This window comes from Notechis scutatus, chromosome 1, assembly GCF_049901735.1.
Source record: "Notechis scutatus isolate UNSWTSFEM ecotype Mainland chromosome 1, rNotScu1.2, whole genome shotgun sequence".
NCBI lineage: Eukaryota > Metazoa > Chordata > Lepidosauria > Squamata > Elapidae > Notechis > Notechis scutatus.
The window spans coordinates 329897528-329920966 of NC_142009.1; the positions used below are offsets into that span (position 1 = coordinate 329897528).

At 44.3% G+C, this 23439-nt stretch overlaps 1 protein-coding gene across 1 annotated transcript in view; it reads left to right on the forward strand.

Annotated features, from left to right (window-relative positions):
• Window positions 1-23439, forward strand: part of COMP (cartilage oligomeric matrix protein) — a 42794-nt gene that overhangs the window by 14050 nt on the left and 5305 nt on the right. The window contains exons 4-15 of the mRNA XM_087951647.1: window positions 2315-2478; window positions 3908-4045; window positions 5649-5726; window positions 7273-7431; window positions 8663-8767; window positions 11767-11874; window positions 12841-13000; window positions 13934-14052; window positions 17120-17172; window positions 18149-18342; window positions 19935-20113; window positions 21593-21641. Coding sequence (XP_087807773.1) covers window positions 2315-2478; window positions 3908-4045; window positions 5649-5726; window positions 7273-7431; window positions 8663-8767; window positions 11767-11874; window positions 12841-13000; window positions 13934-14052; window positions 17120-17172; window positions 18149-18342; window positions 19935-20113; window positions 21593-21641 — 1506 coding nt within the window. The remainder of the gene's footprint in view (window positions 1-2314; window positions 2479-3907; window positions 4046-5648; window positions 5727-7272; window positions 7432-8662; window positions 8768-11766; window positions 11875-12840; window positions 13001-13933; window positions 14053-17119; window positions 17173-18148; window positions 18343-19934; window positions 20114-21592; window positions 21642-23439) is intronic.

A 23439-nucleotide genomic window follows, 5' to 3' on the forward strand; every position in this document is an offset into this window, starting at 1 on the left:
CACCATTCCCTGAGGACTTCCCTGTTACCTGTTGCTCTATTTAATTTATTTTTTCCGAATGCTTCCTTTGGCTTTTCTTTATCTTCTTCCCTTTTAGCAGTCCCAAAGGTGCTTTTTCAAAAGGCAACTGGACTTTCAAGTTTTTTCTTTGAAGACATTTCACTTCTCATCCAAAAAGCTTCAGCTGAAGCTTCTTGGATGAGAAGTGAAACACCGTCAAAGAAAAACAAGAAAGTCCAGTTGCCTCTTGAAAAAATATCTTTGGGGCAACCGTGGATGACTGAGAATCTCCACAGACATTTTTTCCCTTTCAGCACCTCTATCCTGTTTTCCACTTAGGTTGGTTTTGGCTTAAGGGAGGGAAGAGGTGGGCAGGTGGGTGAGTGCATTCTTGTCTGTTTCTGTTGAAGAGATTGGCTTAGCTTGTGCAATTGGGGTCCAATAAGTCTTATAGACAATTAATTTTATCTAACAATCATTCATTCAAGTTCCTTCTTTGAGGTGGGGCTTCTGGAAGATATATAGACATATATACAAGTGTGGACAAATTAGACATAACTATGTCACATATATACATATATGGGGGAGGGGACTTCCCAGTTAATAGAATAGAATAGAATAGTATAGAATAGAATAGATTGGAATAGCATAGAAGAATAGAATAGAATGGAATGGAATGGAATAGAATAGATTGGAATAGCATAGAAGAATAGAATAGAATAGAATAGAATAGAATAGAATAGAATAGAATAGAATAGAATAGAATAATGGAATGGAACGGAACGGAACGGAACGGAACAGAATAGAATAGAATAAATATTGGATGAAGAATAGAATGGAATGGAATGGAATAGAACAGAATAGAATAGATATTGGATGAAGAATAGAATGGAAGGGAATAGAATGAAAGGGAAGGGAAGAATAGAATAGAATAGAATAGAATAGAATAGAATAGAATAGAATAGAATAGAATAGAATAGAATAGAATAGAATAGAATAGAATAGATATTGGATGAAGGATGGAATGGAATGGAAGGGAAGGGAAGGGAAGGGAAGGGAAGGGAAGGGAAGGGAAGAATAGAATAGAATAGAATAGAATAGAATAGAATAGAATAGAATAGAATAGAATAGATATTGGATGAAGAATAGAATGGAAGGGAAGGGAAGGGTTGGGAAGAATAGAATAGAATAGAATAGAATAGAATAGAATAGAATAGAATAGAATAGAATAGAATAGAATAGAATAGAATAGAATAGATATTGGATGAAGAATAGAATGGAAGGGAATTGAAGGGAAGGGAAGGGTTGGGAAGAATAGAATAGAATAGAATAGAACAGAACAGAACAGAATAGAATAGATTGGAATAGCATAGAAGAATAGAATAGAACGGAATGGAATAGAATAGATTGGAATAGCATAGAAGAGAAGAATAGAATAGAATAGAATAGAATAGAATAGAATAGAATAGAATAGAATAGAATAGAATAGAATAGAATAGAATAGAATATTGGATGAAGAATAGAATGGAATGGAGTGGAGTGGAACAGGAACAGGAACGGAACAGAACAGAACAGAATAGAACAGAATCTGGAAGGGACCTTGGAGGTCTTCTAGTCCAGCCCCCTGCTCAAGCAGGAGAACCTGTATCATTTCAGACAAGTGGCTGTCCACAGTCTCCTCCTAAATGAAACATCTGCAAAAAAACCAACCAAGTTCAGAGAGCACCAAGGACTCCTGTCATCTTCCCCAGTTTTTTTTTTCTTCCCTTCTGCTGTTGGAGTTGGCAATCTGAGGTGGACAAGGGGGCACTGCTGGGGATTTATGTCCGTGTTTTTAATTGTTTTAAAACACCTATTAAAGGTCTGTTGGCTGCACACACTGCCAATTCCTTGATTGAAAGGGGAAATATTGCTGTCCCCTGTGATGGGAGTCACTGAAGTAGTTGGTGTGAGCTTAAATGGACTCCCGGGGATGGTAGAGGACAGAAAGGCCTGGAGGAACGTTGTCCATGGGGTCACGATGAGTCGGACACGACTTCCGACTAACAACAACATTGCTGTCCCTGAAAATTATCACAGAAGGGAAGAGAACATCAGTGGCATGCAATAGCTGTAAAGGGGAAAGGGAAGGAGGAGGAGGGGGAGGAGGAGGAGGAGGAGGGGGAGAAGGAAGAGAAGGAGGAAGAGGAGAGGGAGAAGGAGAAGAAGAAAGAGAAAGAAAGAAAAGGAGGAATTAAAGGGTCTGGCTGATTGTGCAACCAACCACAGTAGTAATAATGGAGGTGCTCAAATCTCTTTCTCTCTCTCTCTCCAGGCTTGACCACTGCGATAGGCCCTCCAATCACTGTTTTGAACCGCTGTTCTCCGAATCCATGCTTCCCGGGGGTCACCTGCACCGGCACCCCAACCAGCTTCCATTGTGGATCCTGCCCTCTGGGTTACACCGGCAACGGGACCCACTGCAAGGACATTAACGAGGTCAGGCTCAGCTGCGGCTCTTACCACCAGCCAGGCGCCTCCAGAAAGGAAGGGCTGGGATTGGGGAGGGGGCCCCGCTGGCTGTTTTTGTAGGGTCAAAGAGCCTTTCTTGGATGCAAGCCAGGTTTGTTTTCCTCTGGAATAAAAATAGGAAATTTCTGACTGTCCCGTAAACCAGGAGATTGTGAGTTGTAGTTCCCCCACCCCCTTAGAAATGAAAACCAGCTAAGTGACTTTGGGCCAATCACCCGGAGTCTGTGAGTTCTAGTCCCACCTTCAGCATGAAAGCCAGTTAAGTGACTTTGAGCCAATCACCCGGAGTCTGTGAGTTCTAGTCCCACCTTCGGCATGAAAACCAGCTAAGTGACTTTGGGCCAATCGCCCGGAGTCTGTGAGTTCTAGTCCCACCTTCAGCATGAAAGCCAGTTAAGTGACTTTGAGCCAATCACCCGGAGTCTGTGAGTTCTAGTCCCACCTTCGGCATGAAAACCAGCTAAGTGACTTTGGGCCAATCGCCCGGAGTCTGTGAGTTCTAGTCCCACCTTCAGCATGAAAGCCAGTTAAGTGACTTTGGGCCAATCACCCGGAGTCTGTGAGTTCTAGTCCCACCTTCGGCATGAAAACCAGCTAAGTGACTTTGGGCCAATCACCCGGAGTCTGTGAGTTCTAGTCCCACCTTCGCCATGAAAGCCAGTTAAGTGACTTTGGGCCAATCACCCGCAGTCTGTGAGTTCTAGTCCCACCTTCGGCATGAAAGCCAGTTAAGTGACTTTGAGCCAATCACCCGGAGTCTGTGAGTTCTAGTCCCACCTTCGGCATGAAAACCAGCTAAGTGACTTTGGGCCAATCACCCGGAGTCTGTGAGTTCTAGTCCCACCTTCGGCATGAAAGCCAGTTAAGTGACTTTGGGCCAATCACCCGCAGTCTGTGAGTTCTAGTCCCACCTTCGGCATGAAAGCCAGTTAAGTGACTTTGAGCCAATCACCCGGAGTCTGTGAGTTCTAGTCCCACCTTCGGCATGAAAGCCAGTTAAGTGACTTTGAGCCAATCACCCGGAGTCTGTGAGTTCTAGTCCCACCTTCGGCATGAAAGCCAGTTAAGTGACTTTAGACCAACCACCAGAGGATTGAGTTCTAGTCCCACTTTAGGCATGAAAGTCGCCTGCGCTATTCCAGAGGGTCAAGTTCTGGAAAACATGGATATTTTTGGCTTCCCAGCCAATAAGCATCCCACCCCATTTGTGGGCCAAAGAGATTCAAGATGGCTTTAAGCTGCTACTTTACAGTTCTTTCGGGTGATTGGGGTCCAGGTGGAGGCAGCCTGCCCATGTCAGGAATGCCCCCTCCCAACAGGGCATCTGAATGGTGGGTGGGCCGCAAAGGGACAGCCGCTCTCTCGGTCCCACAATGAGTGCCGCTTCTCTCTGCAGTGCACCGCCAGCCCCTGTTTCCCAAGAGTTCGCTGCATCAATACGGCGCCTGGTTTCCACTGTGAGTCATGTCCTCCTGGCTACAGAGGACCACCGCTGGAAGGAGTCGGCTTAGCGTTTGCCAGGGCCAAGAAGCAGGTAACAATGACTTTCTCTCCTCTGGGTTGAATTTGTAACATTGGCAGCGCAGGCAGGCAGTCCTCGACTTACGACCATATCATGTCGGTCATTAAGTGGATCACCACATGACCACAAGTGATTTTATTACCATTTTTGCAGTGGTCATTCAATGAATCCATTGACTGGAAGGTTTTTGGAAGGTGCTTTTTTTCAGGAGGTAGTCAGACTTTGTTTTTTTTTTCTTTTGAAGACGTTTCGCTTCTCATCCAAGAAGCTTCTTCAGCTCTGACAGGATAGCGGGGAATGGAAGAACTGTCAGAGCTGAGGAAGCTTCTTGGATGTGAAGTGAAATGTCTTCAAAAGCAAAAAGAAAGAAAATCCAGTTGCCTCCTGAAAAAAGCCTCTTTTGTGACCTGGGTGACTGAGAATCTCTACAGGCTGTTTCTGGCAAAAAAAAAAAAAGCAAATTGCAAATTGTAAATTGTGGTCACATGACTGAGGGATGCTACAAATGGCCACAAATATGTGCCAGTTCCTGAGTGCGGCCTAATGTGATCATGTGACCTTGTTGGGGGGGGGGGAGCTGTTCAAACTTCAAATATGAGTCAGAAGTAGCCCGTTTGCTATGGGTGTTTTTTGCCTGAAAATAGAAAGAAATGCTGATTTTCAGCAAAAATGTCATACATCACAATCATGTAACAGTGGGATGCTTCGAAAGGCAATGCCAGCTGGTTGCTGAGCACACAAAATACAGTCCACCCTCATTCAAATCCACCCTCATTCAAATCAAAAGTCTCTAGCCGCATCTCCGAAAAAGTAAATTGGTTTATTAGAAATTGCCATGTTGGCGCATGGCTGGGTGCAGCCGATACTAAATCACATCATACATTTCCCCCTTGACCCTGGTCTTTTCCCCACCTCTTGGATGTGACTTTTCCAATGGGACACATCTGTCTCCGAGAGTCATCCAATAACCTTCTTATGCTTTCTGGCAGCTAAAAAGGCCAAAGGGAGTCTCTTTTTAGTTGACAACATGACCACGGGGAAGGAGTTGGCCTGGCTACTGAAACTTCAAATTCTGTTCCTAAGTCCTGTTGGGGATTCATTGCAATCATGAAGAATCACTAAAGGCCCAGTTGTAGATCAGGTCGTTTTTGATTTACAACCACAATCCCGATTGTGACATACAACCACACAAGTGAGCTCAAAGTTTCTGTTGTTGTCTGAGACAGTGAAGTGACTTTTTGCTCCATTTTACAACTTTCCTTGCCACGGTGGTGAAGTGAATCACCGCAGTGGTGAAGTTAGTAAACGTGGTTTGTTAAGTGAATCCAGGTTTCCCCATAGACTTTGCTTGTCAGAAGGTCGCCAAATGGGATTGCCTGACCCACCCCGGGACACCGCGACCGTCATAAATACGAACCGTTTGCCAAGCATGTGAATTTTGATCACGTGGTCATGGGGGAATGCTGTGATAGTCGGGTGAAAAATGGTCATAAAAGTAGCTGTTTTTCAGTGCTGTTGTAACTTTCGATGGTCATTAAATGAACGGTGGTAAGTCGGGGACTACCTGTTCCCATCATTGGATCCCTGACCCCTGTGTGTTTGCTTTGCCAAACAGATCTGCAATGATGTCAACGAATGCGAGGAAGGGACTGCCAGGTCCTGCGTGGCCAATTCCATCTGCATTAACACTCCGGTAACTGTTCACCACTCGGTCTCATACCTTCTCTGGACATACCTGGATTCAGGGGTGGAATTCTACCAGTTCAGACCGGTTCTATAGAACCGGTTGTTATGATTCTGCACACTTCAGAGAACCAGCAAATCATACCCCTGTCTGGCCCCGCCCCTCTCTGCCTGCCCCTCCCCTTCCCAGCCCGTCAGTCCTTATCGTGCATGCGCACCCCCAGGCTCCATTTTTTTCCTCCATTTTTTGCCCACCCAGGAGGCTTCCCTGGCCGTGGCCACGTAGCCACGCCCACAGAGCCGGTTGTTAAAAAAAAATTGAATCCCACCCCTGCCTGGACTTCGTTACTTCCGGGGGGGAGAAATTAGACCAGCCTTCTCCAACCTGGTGCTCTCCCCCTCCCCCATGTCACCTTCTTTATCCTTGCAATCTGATCTTCGTGGATTGCTTCGCTTTGCAAGATTGCTGAATCTCATTTAAGAGCCACCCGTTGCAGGCAAATCTTCTGACTCACTGCTCCCATCCCGTCGACGTTTCAGAGGAGGGCTGGTGTCCAGCCAGCCGCCCTGGCCTAAACATCCTGTTGTGTCTGTGTTTGGATGAGCATCAGAACGCATGTCCCGTCGTAAGGCGTGAAGGGCTTCCAGAGTTGGGCCTTCGTTCACTGAAAAACCAGGGAAAGAATCTGAGTTTGGAAGTTCCATTATTAGAGCATGTGCTGCAGTGGAACCGGTGGGATTCGATGAATCTCAGAGCATTCCCACCCTTTGGTGGGATTCAAATTTTTTTTTTGCTAACAGTTCTGTGGGCATGGCGTGGCAGTGGCTCAATGAGCGTGGCAGGGGAAGGTTACTGCAAAATCCCCATTCCCTCCCCACCCCACTAACCTGCTTTCCAGCTCCTTTCTCCTGTGCAGGGCAACCAAAGAAGACTCAGCCGATCAGCTGGGACTCGGGAGGCAGAGAATAGATGGGGTTGGCGGGGCCAGTCAGAGGTGATATTTGCCGTTCTCTGAACTACTCAAAATTTCCACTATTGATTCTCCAGACCTGGTCAGAACCTGCTGAATACCACCTCTGTTTGGGATGCTTTAAATGAGGGGTGTCCAACCTGGGCAACTTTTAAGACTTGTGGACTTCAACTCCCAGAATTCCCCAGCTCAACATGGCTGGCTGGGGAATTCTCAGACTTGAAGTCCACAGGTTTAAAGTTCTCAAGGTTAGGCTCCCCTACTTTAAATAAACAATTATTTTAAAAAAAAACTAGTAAAACTGCCTCCAGAAGTTGTGGGTGCTCCAACACTGCAGGTTTTAAAGAAGAGATTGGATAACTATTTATCTCTAATGGCGTAGGGTTCCCTGCTTGAGCAGGGGGTGGACTAGAAGACCTCCAAGGTCCCTTCCAACTCTGTTATTTTGTAAAGGATGGAAAAGATGGGAGAGGGAGGGTGGAGAGAAAGTTTCACAAGAGTAATTGAACTGGTTTTACCCTTCTGTTGTGGGGGAACGAGACCAATGCCAATCCAGCTGGTTGACCACCCCGTTTCCTCCTGCAGGGCTCCTACAAATGTGGGGCGTGCAAAAACGGCTTTGAAGGGGACCAGAGTTCTGGCTGCCGGATCAAGACCAAGCGACATTGCCCCAATGGTCAACCAAGCCCTTGTCATGAGAAAGCGGAGTGCATTGTCGAGCGGGATGGGACTCTCCTCTGTCAGGTGAGTTGGACGCTTCCTCTTGATTCTTCACCGACTTCCCAAATAGCCCCAAGATTGGGACTACTGGATGTTGTAGTTTCTTGGTTGCGAATGGTGGAAAGGCCTGGGGTTTGTTTGCTCAGAAACTGTTTTAGGCTCAACTCCGGAGCGTATTTTGTCTCCGCAGTATGGAGCACCACCTTTGGGGGCAGAAGATGTCCAATTCCAGACAGAGCCCACCTGTACAGCAGGCAAGGACTGGGTAGTAATTTATTTTAAGCAAAGAGGAACGTTAAAGCTGCTAGCGAAGGAAAGACAAGGCAGGTTGCAAGGTGAAGCACAAGTTCCTGGTCCCTATTAGAAGTAAGAGGCTAATCCAGGATGATGGAGTCCTTGGTGCTCTCTGAGCTTGGTCGTTTTCTTGCAGACGTTTCATCACCCAACCAGGTAACATCACCAGTGCTACACGTTACCTATTGAGCAATGAAATCCAATGTTACCTGGGTGAAAACAACCAAGCTCAGAGAGCACCAAGGACTCCTTAGTTCAGTGATGGCTAACCTTTTCAGCTTGGTGTGTCGAAAATCGGGAAAAAGTGTAGCCTTCCTCGGGTCGTGTGTCACTTCAAGAAATATCAATAATTTGGTTTATGACGGACTGGGCTGGGGTGATCACACAGGGCTGTGAAACTCGTCTCCCTGGTCTCAGGGCTGCAGGTGCAGGATGTGGGGATCGGAAGGCCACCTTACAGGGCTGTGAACCTCATGGATCTCCTTTCCTCCTGTAGCGTTCCTGAGGTAATGAAACTGACAAACCTCAGTTTATGGCGGTTAAAACTGGTTGTCTGCTGCAAAGATCTTGCGGCAGCGGTGACACCACGCCTCCACGCAACAAGCAGGGAGCAGGGATTGGAGCAGAGCACAGGCAGCCTCTAAATGTGCAGGTTTTCCCCACACCAACAGGCGTGTCAGTCAAAGTGCCTCGGCGTGTCACGAGTGACACGCGTGTCATAGGTTAGCCATCACTACCTTAGTTCAACCCTGAACCACAAATATTCTCTTTTCTTGGTCATTCAGGACTTGATCGAGTCATTGTTCCCATAATAGTGAAGATGATTCGAATTTGGTCCCCCTTCCCTAGTAGGAATTTCCCATATCTGGAGTCTGTCACAATTTAGAGCCATTTTTTTTAAAAAAATTCCTCTTGGGGGAGGGTGGCAAGGATGGGCATTCACGATTCCTTCTGCTTCTAGTGCATCGTCGGGTGGGCAGGAAATGGCCACATTTGTGGACGAGATACCGACATTGATGGGTTTCCAGACCAGAAGCTTCCTTGCAATGATGAAAAGTGTAAGAAGGTAAGAGACCTCCTTTGAGTTAGGATCCTCATAGGTTTAAAGACTTCTGCTTTCATCTGTTTCTCCTGCTATGGTGGGGATCAAAAAAAGAAGCCGAGATCCTTGAAAGAGTCCAGAGAAGAGCAGCAATGATGATAAAGAATCTGGAGGTTATATAGCAGGGGTGTCCAACCTTGGCAACTTTAAGACTTGTGGACTTCAACTCCCAGAATTCCTCAGCCAGCTTGCTGGCTGAGGAATTCTGGGAGTTGAAGTCCACAAGTCTTAAAGTTGCCAAGGTTGGACACCCCTGCTATATACTATAAGACAGTAGTGGGATCCTACTTTAGTTGCTACTGCTTCAGTGGGTGATCGCGCAGGCGCGCCCCTAACGCGCGTACCCCTAACAAGCCAATCAGCTGAGAGGATGAAGAAACGAAAAGCTAGGAGTGACCCTCCCACCCTCCCAGGCGCTTTTCGGCCTTTTATCCTCCCAGCTGATTGTAGGAGGCAATTTTTCCCTCCTCTCAACTGATTGAAGGCTTTTAGTGGTTTTTACTACCAGTTCTGTCAAACCGGGCCGAACCAGTAGCATACCAACCCCTGCTATAAGAACAATTGAGAGAACTAGGTATATGTGTAACCCAGAGTTTCTCAACCTTGGCAGCTTGAAGATGGGTGGACTTCAACTCCCAGAATTCCCCAGCCCAGAATTCTGGGAGTTGAAGTCCACCCATCTTCAACATGCCAAGGTTGAGAAACATCGGTTTAACCTATCTAAAAGAAGAGTTGGCGGGAGCATGATAGTTACCTTCTGGTACTTGAGAGGCTGTCACAAAGAAGAGAGAATTGATTTTTATTTTCCAAAGTGCCAGAGGGCAGGACAAGAAGTGATGGGTGGAAGCTTGTTAAAGAGAGATTCAACCTAGAAGGGTAAATTTTTCTGACAGTGAGAGAGCAATTAATCAATGGCTTGCTTCCAGAGTTGTGGGTGATTCATCACTGGAGGATTTCAAAAATAGATTGGACAATCATTTGACCAGGATTGATATAAGGCAGGCCTGTCAAACTGGTGGCCTGCAGGCTGGATACTTATGATGGTTACTAAATGAATGGTTGTAAGTCAAGGACTAACTCTATGACAGGGGTCCCCAAACTTGGCACCTTTAAGACTTGTGGACTTCAGCTTCCAGAATTCCTCATGTTGCCAAGGTTGGAGGCCTCTGCTCTATGCATTAAAGACCCAATTCCAACAAGAAGGCGATTTTATTCACTCCTTAATCATTCTTAGAGGAATTCAGTGTGCACAAAACAAAATGATTTATTATGATTAAACTCATGTAAACACCCTTGGAAATTAATTTCACATGACTTAAGCAATCCTCTGCTGGTTTTACCAAGATAGGACATCCAAATCCCCATTTTGGAGGTCATGTAAAGAAGTCATAGTCTTGTCTTCAGCTTGTTTGATCTTTTTAATATGAAAAATTCACTAGCTGTAATTAATTCTGCCAACACCTCTAACCGCAGCAATAACATCTGAAGCAAATAGACCAAATGACAAATGTTGAACAAACTGCCAAGAAAATATTCTGAGGTAAATGAACCTCATTTTTCATTCTGAGCAGGCCTTCCAAATGGTTTCTTTGGAACGGAGTTAATTCAAAATAATAAAACTCCAAGAAGCCCAGTTTACTCTTACCACTCCCCCCACAGATGTAAACACCATTTTAAAACTGAAATTGTCTTGGGATATAACTGTTCACAAATAAACAGGTTGCAGTTATAACTATGACCCAACAATTTCCAGGCATCCCAATATTTATTAGCATTTAAGTGGGGTCAGAAGCCTTGAGTTGAAAACAGAGCTGAGTTGTGAAGGTTGTTATTTCAGCCAGCAAATAAAGCTGGGATAAACTTCATGATTATTGAAAGTGTGGAAAATTAAACCTACCTTTCTCAATTCATGCTTGTAATTGGGACAATGACATTTTGGAGGATGTCTTTTGCCAAATATATGCACTCAATATCCTATACATTTGTTAAAATAAATACAAGGAGAAGATTAATCAGTAACAGCCATTGAGCTGATTCAAGCTTAATCACATTTCTCTTAAACCAAATCCTCCAAGAATTCTAAGCCACCTTTATAAATCAGTGTTTTTCAAACTTGGCAACTTTAAGATGTGTGGACTTCAATTCCCAGAATTCCCCAGTCAGCAAAGTCAGGATGGAGGCCATGTCAGTGAGATTGAAGCTCTGTGATCCACCCCCACCCCCAAAAGACAGGATTTTGATTGCACTGTTGTGCTGCCATCTTGACTTTTTTTTTACCATATCTTGCAGATACTCTTAGAAGTACACTTCTTTGATGTATTTTGGAGAATTTGGGATTTTTTAAATCAAATTATTGGACTCAGTACACTTCTGAGATCAAACTGGAGTGGTGCAGAAGTCACAGGAATAAATAAATGTCTTAATTCAAAAAAATAAATGCCTTAATTATCTTGGCACACTCAAACCAACATAGTTCAAATCTAATAACTGAAAAACTATTTTGTCAAGTAATTAAAAGTCAGATCGGGGAAATAATCTTGCATTGATGGCTAGCACTCTCACACTAAGAGGAAACCTCTCCCAAAAAGTTTGATCTAGTGGTTAAGGCAACAGGCTAGAATTCAAGAGACTGTGAGTTCTAGTCCCGCTGTAGGCATGAAAGCCGATTGGGTGACCGTGGGCCAATCATCATGAGTCTGTGAGTTCTAGTCCCTCCCTAAGTATGAAAGCTGATTGGGTGATTTCAGGCCATTCGCCAGGAGATGGTGAGTTCTAGTCCTGCCTTAGTGCTGAAAACTGGCTGTGTGAGTTTCAGTCCAACCCACCTCACAAGGTTGTTGTGGGGAAAATAAGAGGCGAAACAGTATTGAGTTTGTTCACTGTCTTGAGTTAATTATAATAAAAAATAAAGGCGGGATACAAATTTTTGTTTTAAGTGACATTTCCTCCTTTTGGTCCTTCAGGATAACTGTGTGACGGTTCCCAACTCCGGCCAAGAAGACGCTGACAGGGATGGGATTGGTGATGCCTGCGACGACGACGCTGACGGGGACGGAATAAAAAACTCCGAGGTTAGAATGCCTCCTGACAGTGATCCTGTGGCCTTCAGCCTGCTTCTCTCCTAGATTTCCTCATGCCAAAGAATCCTCGTTCTAATTTCAAAGGGATCCATTCAGCAAGGGTGGCCAATCTTGGCAACTTTGGCTTGAGTGCTGAATTTATGTTTCACCGACAAAGAAAATAAAGGGAGACTAGTGTAGATCTATTTCAAGCTATTTAGCTCTCATCAGCTAGCGATACCTTTCCGGGATTCGAACCCAGGCCACTTGCATATTAGGTAGATGTATTAGCCTCTAGGCCAGGGGTCTCCAACCTTGGCAACTTTAAGACTTGTGGACTTCACAAGTCTTAAAGTTGCCAAGGTTGGAGACCTCTGCTCTAGGCCATGGGCTCTCCTCCCTTTGTCGGCTATACCAGGGGAAAGATTTTTTTGTCAGGGCAACCTGGTCTACCCAATTATGGGATGGAGCATACTGCTTCCGTTTTCGCCTTTCAGCCCCAATCGCAGACAAACACAAAAATAGTTTGTCATGGAAGCAACGGCCTGCGAAGACTCCTGGATTGGGGCTGAAAGACGAAAACGGAAGCAGTATGCTCCATCCCATAATTGGGTAGACCAGGTTGCCCTGACAAGAAACATCGAAGGTGTGTGGACTTCAACTCCCAGCATGGCTGGCTGGGGAATTCTGGGAGTTGAAGTCCACAAGCCTTAAATTTGCCAACATTGGACACCCCTGCATTGTAGCTTGTAGGATGCTTAAAGAGAACATCAACAGTTTGGGAACATGATGTTTCTCTACTTCAGCGGGAGATTTCCCCAAGTTATCCTGCTTGCCAGCTTTCCTTGAAACATCTCACTGTGTATTGCAGGGAAAAACTAACAACCCAACAAGCAGGCTTTGTCAGCTACTCCAATTTTTGCAAAGCTGGGCTGGTTTTCCCATTTCTTTCCGACTTACGAATCCTCCCCCCTGCAGGACAACTGTGTGTTTGTGCCCAACACGGACCAGCGAAACGTAGATCTAGACAACTTTGGGGATGCTTGTGACAACTGCCGGAATATCAAGAACAACAACCAGTGGGATAGCGATGGCGACGGATGGGGGGATCTGTGTGACAACGATATGGATGGAGACCGTGAGTTCAGGCTCGGATCAGAAAGTGGGCTGATTAGATAGATAGATAGATAGATAGATAGATAGAGATAGAGATAAGATAGATATAAAGATAGAGATAGAGATAGATAAGAGATAGATATAGATAGATAGATATGGGTAAATATAGAGATAAAGATAGAGATAGATGGAGATAAGCTAGAGATAGATAGATTGATAGAGATAGATAAGAGATAGATAGAGATAGAGATATTTTCTCCACAGTTTCACAGAGCAAGATCACTACTCTATGAAATCAGTTGTTCTTGCTTTGTTGGAAGGTACAGGTAGTCCTCGACTTACGACCATAATTAAGCCTGGCAATTATGGTCGTAAAGTGAGTCACCACTTGAAGGGACCTGATTTTAGGGCCCTTTTTGTAGCAGTTGTTAAATGAACACTTAATATTAAGCATATCCATTGTTCGTTATGGGATGCTTTGTTCCTGAAAACCGGAATTAAACGCCGGTTTCCAGAAAATACATCATAAATCACTGTTGCCAGGTACTCAATGCAGTTATGTGAGTATGGGGGAGGTGTGTGTGTGTGGACATTGGAATTTCAGAGCCAGGTTATAAGGTTCTTTTTTGGGGGGAGGGGGTGTCCATTGAAACTATGAACGATTGCCAAGGGACTAGTCCTCAATCAGAAATTACCCTACCATTTTTATACATACTATTTTTTTAGCTTGCTCTTCTTTAAAACAAACCTCCCAAATGGATCCATGCCACGATCCACATTATCTGGCAAGTGTCACGCTGGGGTCCGTCCCCCCCCCGCCCCAATTTACCCGCCCTCCCAGCCTTAATCACAACCGAGGCTTAAGAGCAGGGACACCATTCGTACTGAGCCCAGCAACTCCCCACATTCTTTGCTTCTTATGGTTGCTGTTCCCTCTTCACTCCCTCTTCTCCAGGAATTAAAAATGACCTGGACAACTGTGCGAGGATCCCAAACGCAGACCAGAAGGACACCGATGGGGATGGAGTTGGAGACGTCTGCGACAGCTGCCCCTTCATCAGTAACCCAGACCAGGTGAGGCATTGGCTTGGATCCATACAATATAGATTTAGTCGCTTAATGACCTAAAAGGGCTGCATTTGCTAAGGAGAATAGCAGTAGCGTTTAGAATTCTATACTGCCCCCCTAGCGCTTTACAGCACTCTCTGGATGGTTTACAATATTTGTCATTTTTTTGTGCACAGGAAACGAGGTCAGAAAAGGGTAAAATTCGGTGACATTGCACTCTTTAGAGCAGGGCTGTCAAACTTGATTTCATTGAGGGCCGCATCAGGGTTGTGTTTCACCTTGGGGGGGCGGGGGAGGACATGGCCAGCTCAATGTCACTCATGTCGGGGGCATCTGTGGTGGCCAAATGGTAAGGCAGTATTTCCCTCAGACCCTCCCTCCCTCATTATAATCTCCTTTCTTCCTACCTACCTACCTACCTACCTTCTCCTTCAACTACCCCCAAAACAACGCTATAGAGCACTGCACACCAGAACAACTAGACACAAGGACAGTTTTTTTCCCCAAACGCCATCACTCTGCTAAAAAAATAATTCCCTCAACACTGTCCAACTATTTACAAAGTCTGCACTACTATTACTATTAAACTTTTCATCATTCCTTATGACCCATCCCCTCCCACTTGTGACTGTATGGCTGTAACTTTGTCGCTTGTATCCTTACGATTTATATTGACTGTTTCCTAGTATGATTGGATTGCTGATTGTACCTTATGACTATCATTAAGTGTCATACCTGATGATTCTTGACTCTTGACGAATGTATCTTTTCTTTTATGTACACCGAGAGTATTTGCACCAAGACAAATTCCTTGTGTGTCCAATCACACTTGGCCAATCAAGAATTCTATTCTAGATTCCTTCCCCTCTTTCCTTATTTTTCCTTCCTTGCTCCCTTCCCATCTTTCCTTCTTTTTCTTTGTCCTTCCTCTTTCCCTTTCTCCTTTCCTGTCCCTTCTTGCATGCTCAAATGCAGAAGGGGAAACATTTCTCCTTTTTTGTTTTGTTTTTAGTTTTCTTTTGCTAGCCCTCTGCCAGCAAAAAGTGAAGGACCGGCCTGCGGTGCGTCTGCCAGTGAAAACGGAGCAGATGCACCGTGGCCGGTTCTTCAGTGTTTCCAGAGCGGCCCTGCAGGCCGGATCTAAGCACCCCATGGCCTGGATTCTGCTTGCGGGCCTTGAGTTTGACACCCCTGCTTTAGAGGGACCTATTCTGGTCTCTGAATACTACCTGCTTTACCTCTGCTTTAATCCTCTGCTCTGGATTATTTGTTTATCTAGCCCAGGGGTCAGCAACCCGCAGCTCTGGAGCCGCATGTGGCTCTTTCAACCTTCTGCTGCAGCTCCCTGTTGCTCAAAATATGCATCGCAACTGCCAATATGTGACACCCGCCGGCATACGATTTATTGAGCTTTTCGACCCCCCCCGGTAGGCAAACAGTGGTTAAATCCAAGAAAAGTTTCAGAAGAAAACAGAATCTTTAATTCGACTATATATGCTAGTTTTATGGCCGCTCAGGAAATAGACAGGCACAGGGAAGGGTTTTGTGGCTCCCGGTGTTTTCTTTTCTGTGGGGAAACAATTCCAAATGGCTCTTTGAGTGTTTAAGGTTGCCGAGCCCTGATCTAGCCCATTACAGGTAGTCCTTGACTTATGACTATAACTGAGCCCCAAATTTCTGTTGCTAAGAGGGACAATAGTTAAGTGAGTTTTGGCCCATCTTACGACCTTTCTTGCCACAATTGTTAAATGAATCACTGCAGTTGTTAAGTTAGGAACATGGTTGTTAAGTGAATCTGGCTTCCCTATAGACTTTGCTTGTCACAACACCGCAAAAGCTGATGGACACTGCAAGTGTCATAAATATGAGCCAGTTGCCAAGTTTCTGAATTTTGATCACGTGACCAAGGAGGATGCTGCAATGGTCATAAGTGTGAAAAACTGCCATAAATCACTTTTTCCATTGTTGCTTGTGCTCAGGACACCAAATACAGGTAGTCTTCAACTTACCATCATTTCTTTAGTGGCCACTCGATCCAGAGAGTGAAATGAGGTCTCTGCTCTTAAATCTCAGTTGTGACAAAGTTAGGAATTTTGGGAGGGCACCCCAACATCATCATTGCCAAATTATCATGGCAAATTATCATGGCAAATTATCATGGCAAATTATCATGGCATGGATGCAGTTGTCACATTTTACATTTGTTGTAACTCTGAGTGGTCACTAAACAAACAGTTGTAAGTCGAAGGCCACTAAGCAATAATCATTGTCCAAGATCTTAAACAGACAGGAGGTTTTTCCCAACCTTTTTTCCCAAGAAATTTTTGGAACAGAGATACCAGATTTGATGTATGATAAAAGATTTACTGCTCAGCTGAGGCCCGTTCCAAATTAAATCGGAGTTCTGTGAGAAAAGTTGCAGAAACATGAATTCTATCATTGTTTTTGGAATTACAGAATGTCCACCTAAAAGATTGATTCCAAGATCTGTTCCGTCCTTGCAAATCCTTCCATTGAAGTGTAGAGGGCTATTTTAATTAGAATTTCATTACTCATAATTTGGGATGATGCCCTGACTTTTTCATTCTCCTGGGTGAATGAGCCTGGAAAATCCAGCACAGGATAAAATCTTTTGACTTTTGATTGTGGGAAGCCACCTGCTTCAAATCTTTTTGTAAACAGCCATAGCTTAAACAATTCAATAGAAATGTTAGAGCAAGGGTATGTTTAGGAATACTGTATGAGATGTTATGGAAAAATTTTTGAAGATAGAAATGTTGATAGAAGCGGAAAATGTTTTACTTGAAACGTTCAAGAATTCCAAGTCTGTATTTGATAAAAGCATCTTAGGGAGGTTTCTAAAGGAAGGGAAATTGAAAAAAACTATTAAAACTGTTACGTTGTTGGTTTGAGCTCTGAGCCTGGCGATTTGGTTGCAAACATTTCGTCCCCATTCGCTTGCAACCAAATCACGACCAAATCACCAAGCTCGGAGCTCAAACAAACAGCATAGCTACCTGAGCTACTGATATTCAGACATTTCAATTAAAACTTTCTACTTTTCGTTACTTAGAAAGATACCGACCACGATCTTGTTGGAGACCCGTGTGACACCAACCAGGACAAGTGAGTTGAAGAATATCTGCCTTCATTTCACACGTAGCAAGGTTTGAATATCTGCATTCTTGCAAGAATAATTGCTCTAGGAATCCCTTCCAGCTGGAAGGGAGACAAGAGTAGTAGGTAAGTCACACAGAGATGCAGCGAGCAGCCTTTTGGCCACACATGTTCCACTGTGTTGGGAAGGCCTCGACAGCTTCGATCACCACACAGGACAGAAAGCTGATATAAAGACCTTCTGTCTATGGAGATTCTCAATCATCCAGGTCATGGTTGTCTCAAAAGTGCTTTTTCAAAAGGCAACTGGACTTTGCTTTTAGAATAGAATAACAGAGTTGGAAGGGACCTTGGAGGTCTTCTAGTCCAACCCCTGCTCACACAGGAGACACTATACCATTTCAGACAAAGGATTATCCAATCTCTCCTTAAAAACTTCCAGTGTTGGAGCATTCACAACTTCTGGAGGCAAGTTGTTCCACTGATTCATTGTCCTGTCAGGAAATGTCTTCTTGGTTCTAGTTCTTAGTTCTACTAAGTTCTTAAGAACTGAACTGAAGAAGTATCTTGGATGAGAAGCGGAACATCTTCAAGGAAAAACAAAGTCCAGTTACCTTTTTGAAAAAGAACCTTTGGGATAATGACTTTCTCTTTTTCCAAAGAGGTGGAGTAGAAGATCCATGCAGATAATTGCACCGTTAGGTTATGGGCAATGAGGCCATTCAGTGTTCTCCTAATGTCAAAATCTAGCAAAGCAGTAAACTAAGCTGATTGGAGAAGTGACTCATGCTGAGGTTCAATTGGTGGCTTCATTGGTAGACAGATGGCTTAGTCTTGGGAGTCTGAAAACAAGCCAAATAGGTGTGCCAATTGTTGGGGACAATTTAGGGGATAATCATCTTGGATAAAAAAGCCCCCTTTTCTATAATTATCTTATTTCACTCATCACCGAACTCTTAAGTTTTCTTTTCTTTCTTGTTGGCAGAGATGGAGATGGGCACCAGGATTCCCGCGACAATTGTCCTTCGGTGCCCAATAGTTCCCAGCTGGACTCTGACCAGGATGGGCTTGGAGATGAATGTGATGATGATGATGATGATGATAACATCCCAGATCACAATCCCCCAGGGCCTGACAACTGTCGTTTGGTCCCCAATCCTGGCCAGCAGGACACAAACCGTGAGGACAGCGTGCTTTCTCTCTCAACTTCTTCCTTTGTAGGGCTTTTGTGAAAGCACAAACACAGAACAGTTGCCCCTTAGTGTCCACAACCAAGTTCAAATTTTAAAAAAATTACATAAAATAAAATATCCTGGATTTGGAAAGAGGCCATAATCCATCCCCTGGCCAGTGTAGGATTTACTTGAACAAGTTGGGCAACTTTGGTCTTAAAGTCTTTGGTCACCACAGGACAGAAAGCTGATATATCCTTAAATAAATAAATATATTCTGGGAGTTGAAGTCCACAAGTCTAAAAATTGCCAAGTTGGGAGACCCCTGCACTAAAACAGTGTTTCCTCAACCGTGGCAGATTTTAAGATCTGTAGACTTCAACTCCTAGAATTCCCCAGCCAATTAACTTGACCAAAGAAACAAAGCATGAATGCAACTGGAAAAGGTTATTTTCCTTCTTTCCCAAAGGGCCGTTGTTGAGACCTTGTGGAACAGCAACTTGGACATTAGGGGGAGAAGCTACAGAAACTTTCAGGAAAAGTTAAACATACTGGAAGGGTTAGTTCAGTGTTTTTCAAATGTAGCAGTTTCAAGAATTTTGGTGGTCAAAGTCTACATGTTTTAAAGTTGCCAAGTTTGAAAACACTGGGTTAGTTTAGACTTTCTAAAAATGCAGGCTACTTTAACAAGTATAGCTGAAGATATTTGTCAGGTAGAAGCAGGTAAAGAAAGAGGTAAAATTAAGCAGAGAAGGGGAATAACAGAAATCGCCAAGGTTGAGAAACACTGCCTGGGGAATCTCTACATTCCCAACCAGTTGTTGGAAAAGTTGAGGTGAAGAATTCACCAGTTTCAGCCGACAGATCAAATATAGGAAGTTTCTCCTGATATCTAACCCAAACTTCCTTGTCATAATATTCTGTTTCTAGTCCTACCTGTTGGAGCTATAGAGAATAAATCTACTCCCTCCTCTTGATGACCACCATTCAGATCTTTGAAGCCTGCTGTTCTACATTCCTTTAACTGTATTTTTTGTAGGTCAAATATTGTACCCAGAAATAACATTCTATGTAGGGCTGAATTTCCAGACCCTTCAGCATCTTAGGAGCTCTTTGAACAATTTGTCGCTGTCCTTATTTAATTCTGGGGCCAAAACTGGACTCTGTTCTCCAAATGGGAGAACAGCCAAGCCATAGTAGAGTAGAACAATTATTTTCCACAATCTGGACTTTATTTCTTGTTGTTGCACCCCAAGATAGCTGTCAGCTTTGGAAGCCACTCTCCATTTTCTCCTCTTCTAGTCTGCTGTTTTATAAATTTACACACAGAGAAAAATGACATATAATATAAATGGGGCATATGATTTGCATCCGTTGCGTTTTCAGGAAGGGGGAAATTTCTAAGATTTGTGTAGTGAGAGCAGAAAGGAAGCCATTTGCAAATCTCGGGGGGTGGGGGGAGACTTTGATCTGGACTTATTGCACTGCATGACAGTAAACATGTAGCGTTAGGCTGGTGTGTGATGCTTGTGGCCCTAGTTCTGCCTTTGAATCCAGGGCAACTATGGGAAGCTGATTTCCCCACTCCCTCTTTTGCAGGAGATGGTATCGGAGATGCTTGTCAGGATGACTTTGATAAGGACATGGTGGTTGACCAGATTGATGTTTGCCCTGAAAATGCCCAAGTGACGCTGACTGACTTCCGGGCCTTTCAAACCGTCGTGTTGGATCCTGAAGGAGATGCCCAGATAGACCCCAACTGGATTGTCCTCAACCAGGTTAGTTATCAAGCTCTGAGGTTGCTTGGTGATTTCTTGATGTGCTTGTTCTTTTTTGGTTCATATGGTGCTTTGCACGATTGAAAACTCTTCTAGTCCTGAAGAACGATTGCATTGCTCTCATATGTCTATGGAGATTCTGTCATCGAGGTCATGGTTGTCCCAAAGGTGCTCTTTTCAGGAGGCAACTGGACTTTCCGGTTCTTCTTTGAAGACGTTTCGCTCCTCCTCCAAGATGAGAAGCAAAACATCTTCAAACAAAAACCAGTTGCCTCTTGAAAAAAGCACCACTGGGATTACTCTCAAATGTTCTGATGAAGGGTGAGTCCAATTCTTCCAGTCATACACATTGTCACCCCCATTCAAATCCTGTCTCTAGACGCATTGATTAGGAGCGACCATGTCGGCGTTACCTGAGTGCAGCTGATTCTAAGACACATCATTCATTTCACCCTTGAAGCTGGTCTTCCCCCCACCCCACTGGATGTATATTCTCCAATGGGACACATCCATGCTCTCCAGTAATAATCTTGCGCACCAAAAGCTTTGGCTGCCTAGCAGTTATCTGAAGCATTTAAGGAATGCACTACTTTCCCCACTCCCTTTCTGCTGGCAACTAAAAACACCAAAGAAGTATTTTTTAGTTGACACACATTGGAGGCCTCTCCCTTCAACAAAGACCTCGTGAGAAGTGGCACCGAGATTTTCACAGCTGTACTTTCCAGCCAGCACAGCCAATGGAGAGGATGACAAGGCATTATGGGAGCTCTGCCAACCTTATGACTGGGAATTCTGGGAACTAAAGTCTAATTTGAGTTTCTGTGATGGGAAATATTTTGATTGGAGGAGCTTTGTGTCTTGCTCTGGTGTGGGACATCACTTACCTTTCTGGGTGAAGATGATTCAAGGCTGCTGGGTTGAACTCTTGGCTGAAAGGATACAGGTCGGTTCTTCTTCTTGGCTGAAAGGATACAGGTCCAGTTCATGGTGCAGGAGAAAAGCAGGGTCTGGTCCAGGCCAGCTCCGTTCTCAACAATTTTGGGACATATTCCTCCTTTTTCAACTTCCCTACTCGTCTCCAAGTTGGGGAGTAACAGAAGAGACTTGTAGCTCCATCCAGCTAACACAGTATTTCTTAACCATGGCTACTTTAAGATCTGCGGACTTCAACTCCCAGAATTCTGGGAGTTGGTCCGCACATCTTAAAGTAGCCATGGTTGAGAAACACTGGTCTACAAAAAGGCCACAAGCAGTCAGGTCTAATAGGGAGTGTCTTGTTGAGAAAGTACAGGTAACATTCTGTGAATAAAAAGGGTTTTATGACATCTCCCCAATAGCCATTTTGTCAAAGGGCAAAAATCCCATTTTGCCATTTGTCATTTTCTGAAAATGCCCTCCTGTTCTCAAAGTTCCAGATGGAGGTTGGCGTCTCTGGATGTATGTTGCATAAAAGAAAAAAGAAAATTCTTATTTTTGCAGGGCATGGAAATTGTGCAGACCATGAACAGTGACCCAGGTTTAGCTGTGGGTAAGTTACAGTTTAAGCTCTGAAAAAAAATCAATGGCTTTAAAATATTTGCATCACACATAGGTAGTCCTTGACCTACAACCCCAATTGAGGCCAAAATTTCTGTTGTTAAAACAAGACAGTGACTGGGTTTTGCCCCCATTTTATGACCATTCTTGCCACAGCTATTAAGTGAACCCCAATTGTTAAGTTAGTAACACGGTTGTTAAGTGAATCTGGCTTCCCCATGGATTTTGCTTGTCAGAAGGTTGCAAAAGGGGATCACGTGACCTGCAAAAGGAGATCACATGACCTCAGGACATACCAATGGTCATCAACATGAACCAGTAGTCAAGCATTTGAATTTTGATCACATGATCATGGGGATGCCGCAAAGGTTGTAACTATGAAAAGCGGTCATAAGTCACTTTTTTTTTAGTGCTGTTGTAACAGTAACTAAACAAATAGTTGTAAATTGAGGCCTACCTGTACAGGATGCAGAAATGCTCCTTCTTGAGGTCCTCAATGCTGCAACGTTCACTTTTAAGATACAATCCTAGAGAAGAAATTGCAACCCTTGGGAGCCAGGAGTTAGAACTTCCAGCGGTGGGGTCAGTACACAGTAGACGGGGCAGAGTCAAAGTTTTATTTTCATCTGGCCTGACTCAAACTGAAGCAAAAGTCATTACACAGCATGGAATAGGCTTACTTAAGAGGAGATTGAACAGGGTTGGACTAGAAGGGGTTGGGCTCGAAGACCTCCAAGGTCCCTTCCACCTCTATTACTCTATTTACACTCCATTCCATGTGATCATTTCCTTCTTCGGACCCATTACACGTAGTCCTCGGTTTAAGACTGTAATGGAAGACTGTTCATAAGTTGTGATGGTTGTAAAGTGGCTCCTCCCATGGGATCAACCCAATGTGACGAGTTTTGCAGTGCTTATTAAGCAAACCAGTTGTTTGCTACGGGGTGTTTTTGCTAAAAACTGGAAATAAAGGCCAACTTTTGGCAAAACCATTGTAAGACGTGGACGTGTGACTACGGGAAGCTGCAAGCAAGCCGCAGTTGCAGAACGCTGGTATATGGTCACATGACCATGGAGGAGGCAATAGCCATTGGAACTTCCGAACTGGGTTGTAAATACTCCTGGGAATGTCCGTCATAACTTTGAATGGCCGCTCAGCGATCGGCCATAAGTTGAGTTGTAATGACAATTGGGTGGGGATTGTGGGCATGGCTTGCGGGAAAGCAACATACAATCTAGGGCTTGGGTTTTGCATCCCCAGATAGCCTCCCCAATTGGAGAACTCTGTTTTGGAGCTTGTGCGAAGAGCGCTAGATGGTTGCGATGGAAAAGGCTTGCGTAAACAGAATTAACAGGATTTGGGGGAGGCTGTTCTCAGCTTCAGTTACTTGAAATGAGGCATGTGCACATTTTGTTCAAAATGTACACACACAAACCGCAACCTGGGAAAAGGCAGATGGGAAAGCAGAGAGTTGGGTTGGGAACAAAAAGGCTGCTTCTAAATGCCTGTCCATTGGGAAACCAAGCAATGATTAAAGTGTCCGGAATCCTTACAGCAAAAAGAGTCACCTCTTAGCATTTGGTTAGAGAGGAAGCATCTCAGATTGAGCCTCCCTAGCTCTTCAACATAAAGGCAGGAAGGGGGAATATCGGAATAACAGAGTTGGAAGGGACCTTGAAGGTCTTCTAGTCCAACCCCCTGCTCAAGCAGGAAACTCTATACCATTCCAGACAGGTGGCAGTCCAGTCTCTTCTTAAAAACCTCCAGTGTTGGAGCAACCACAACTTCT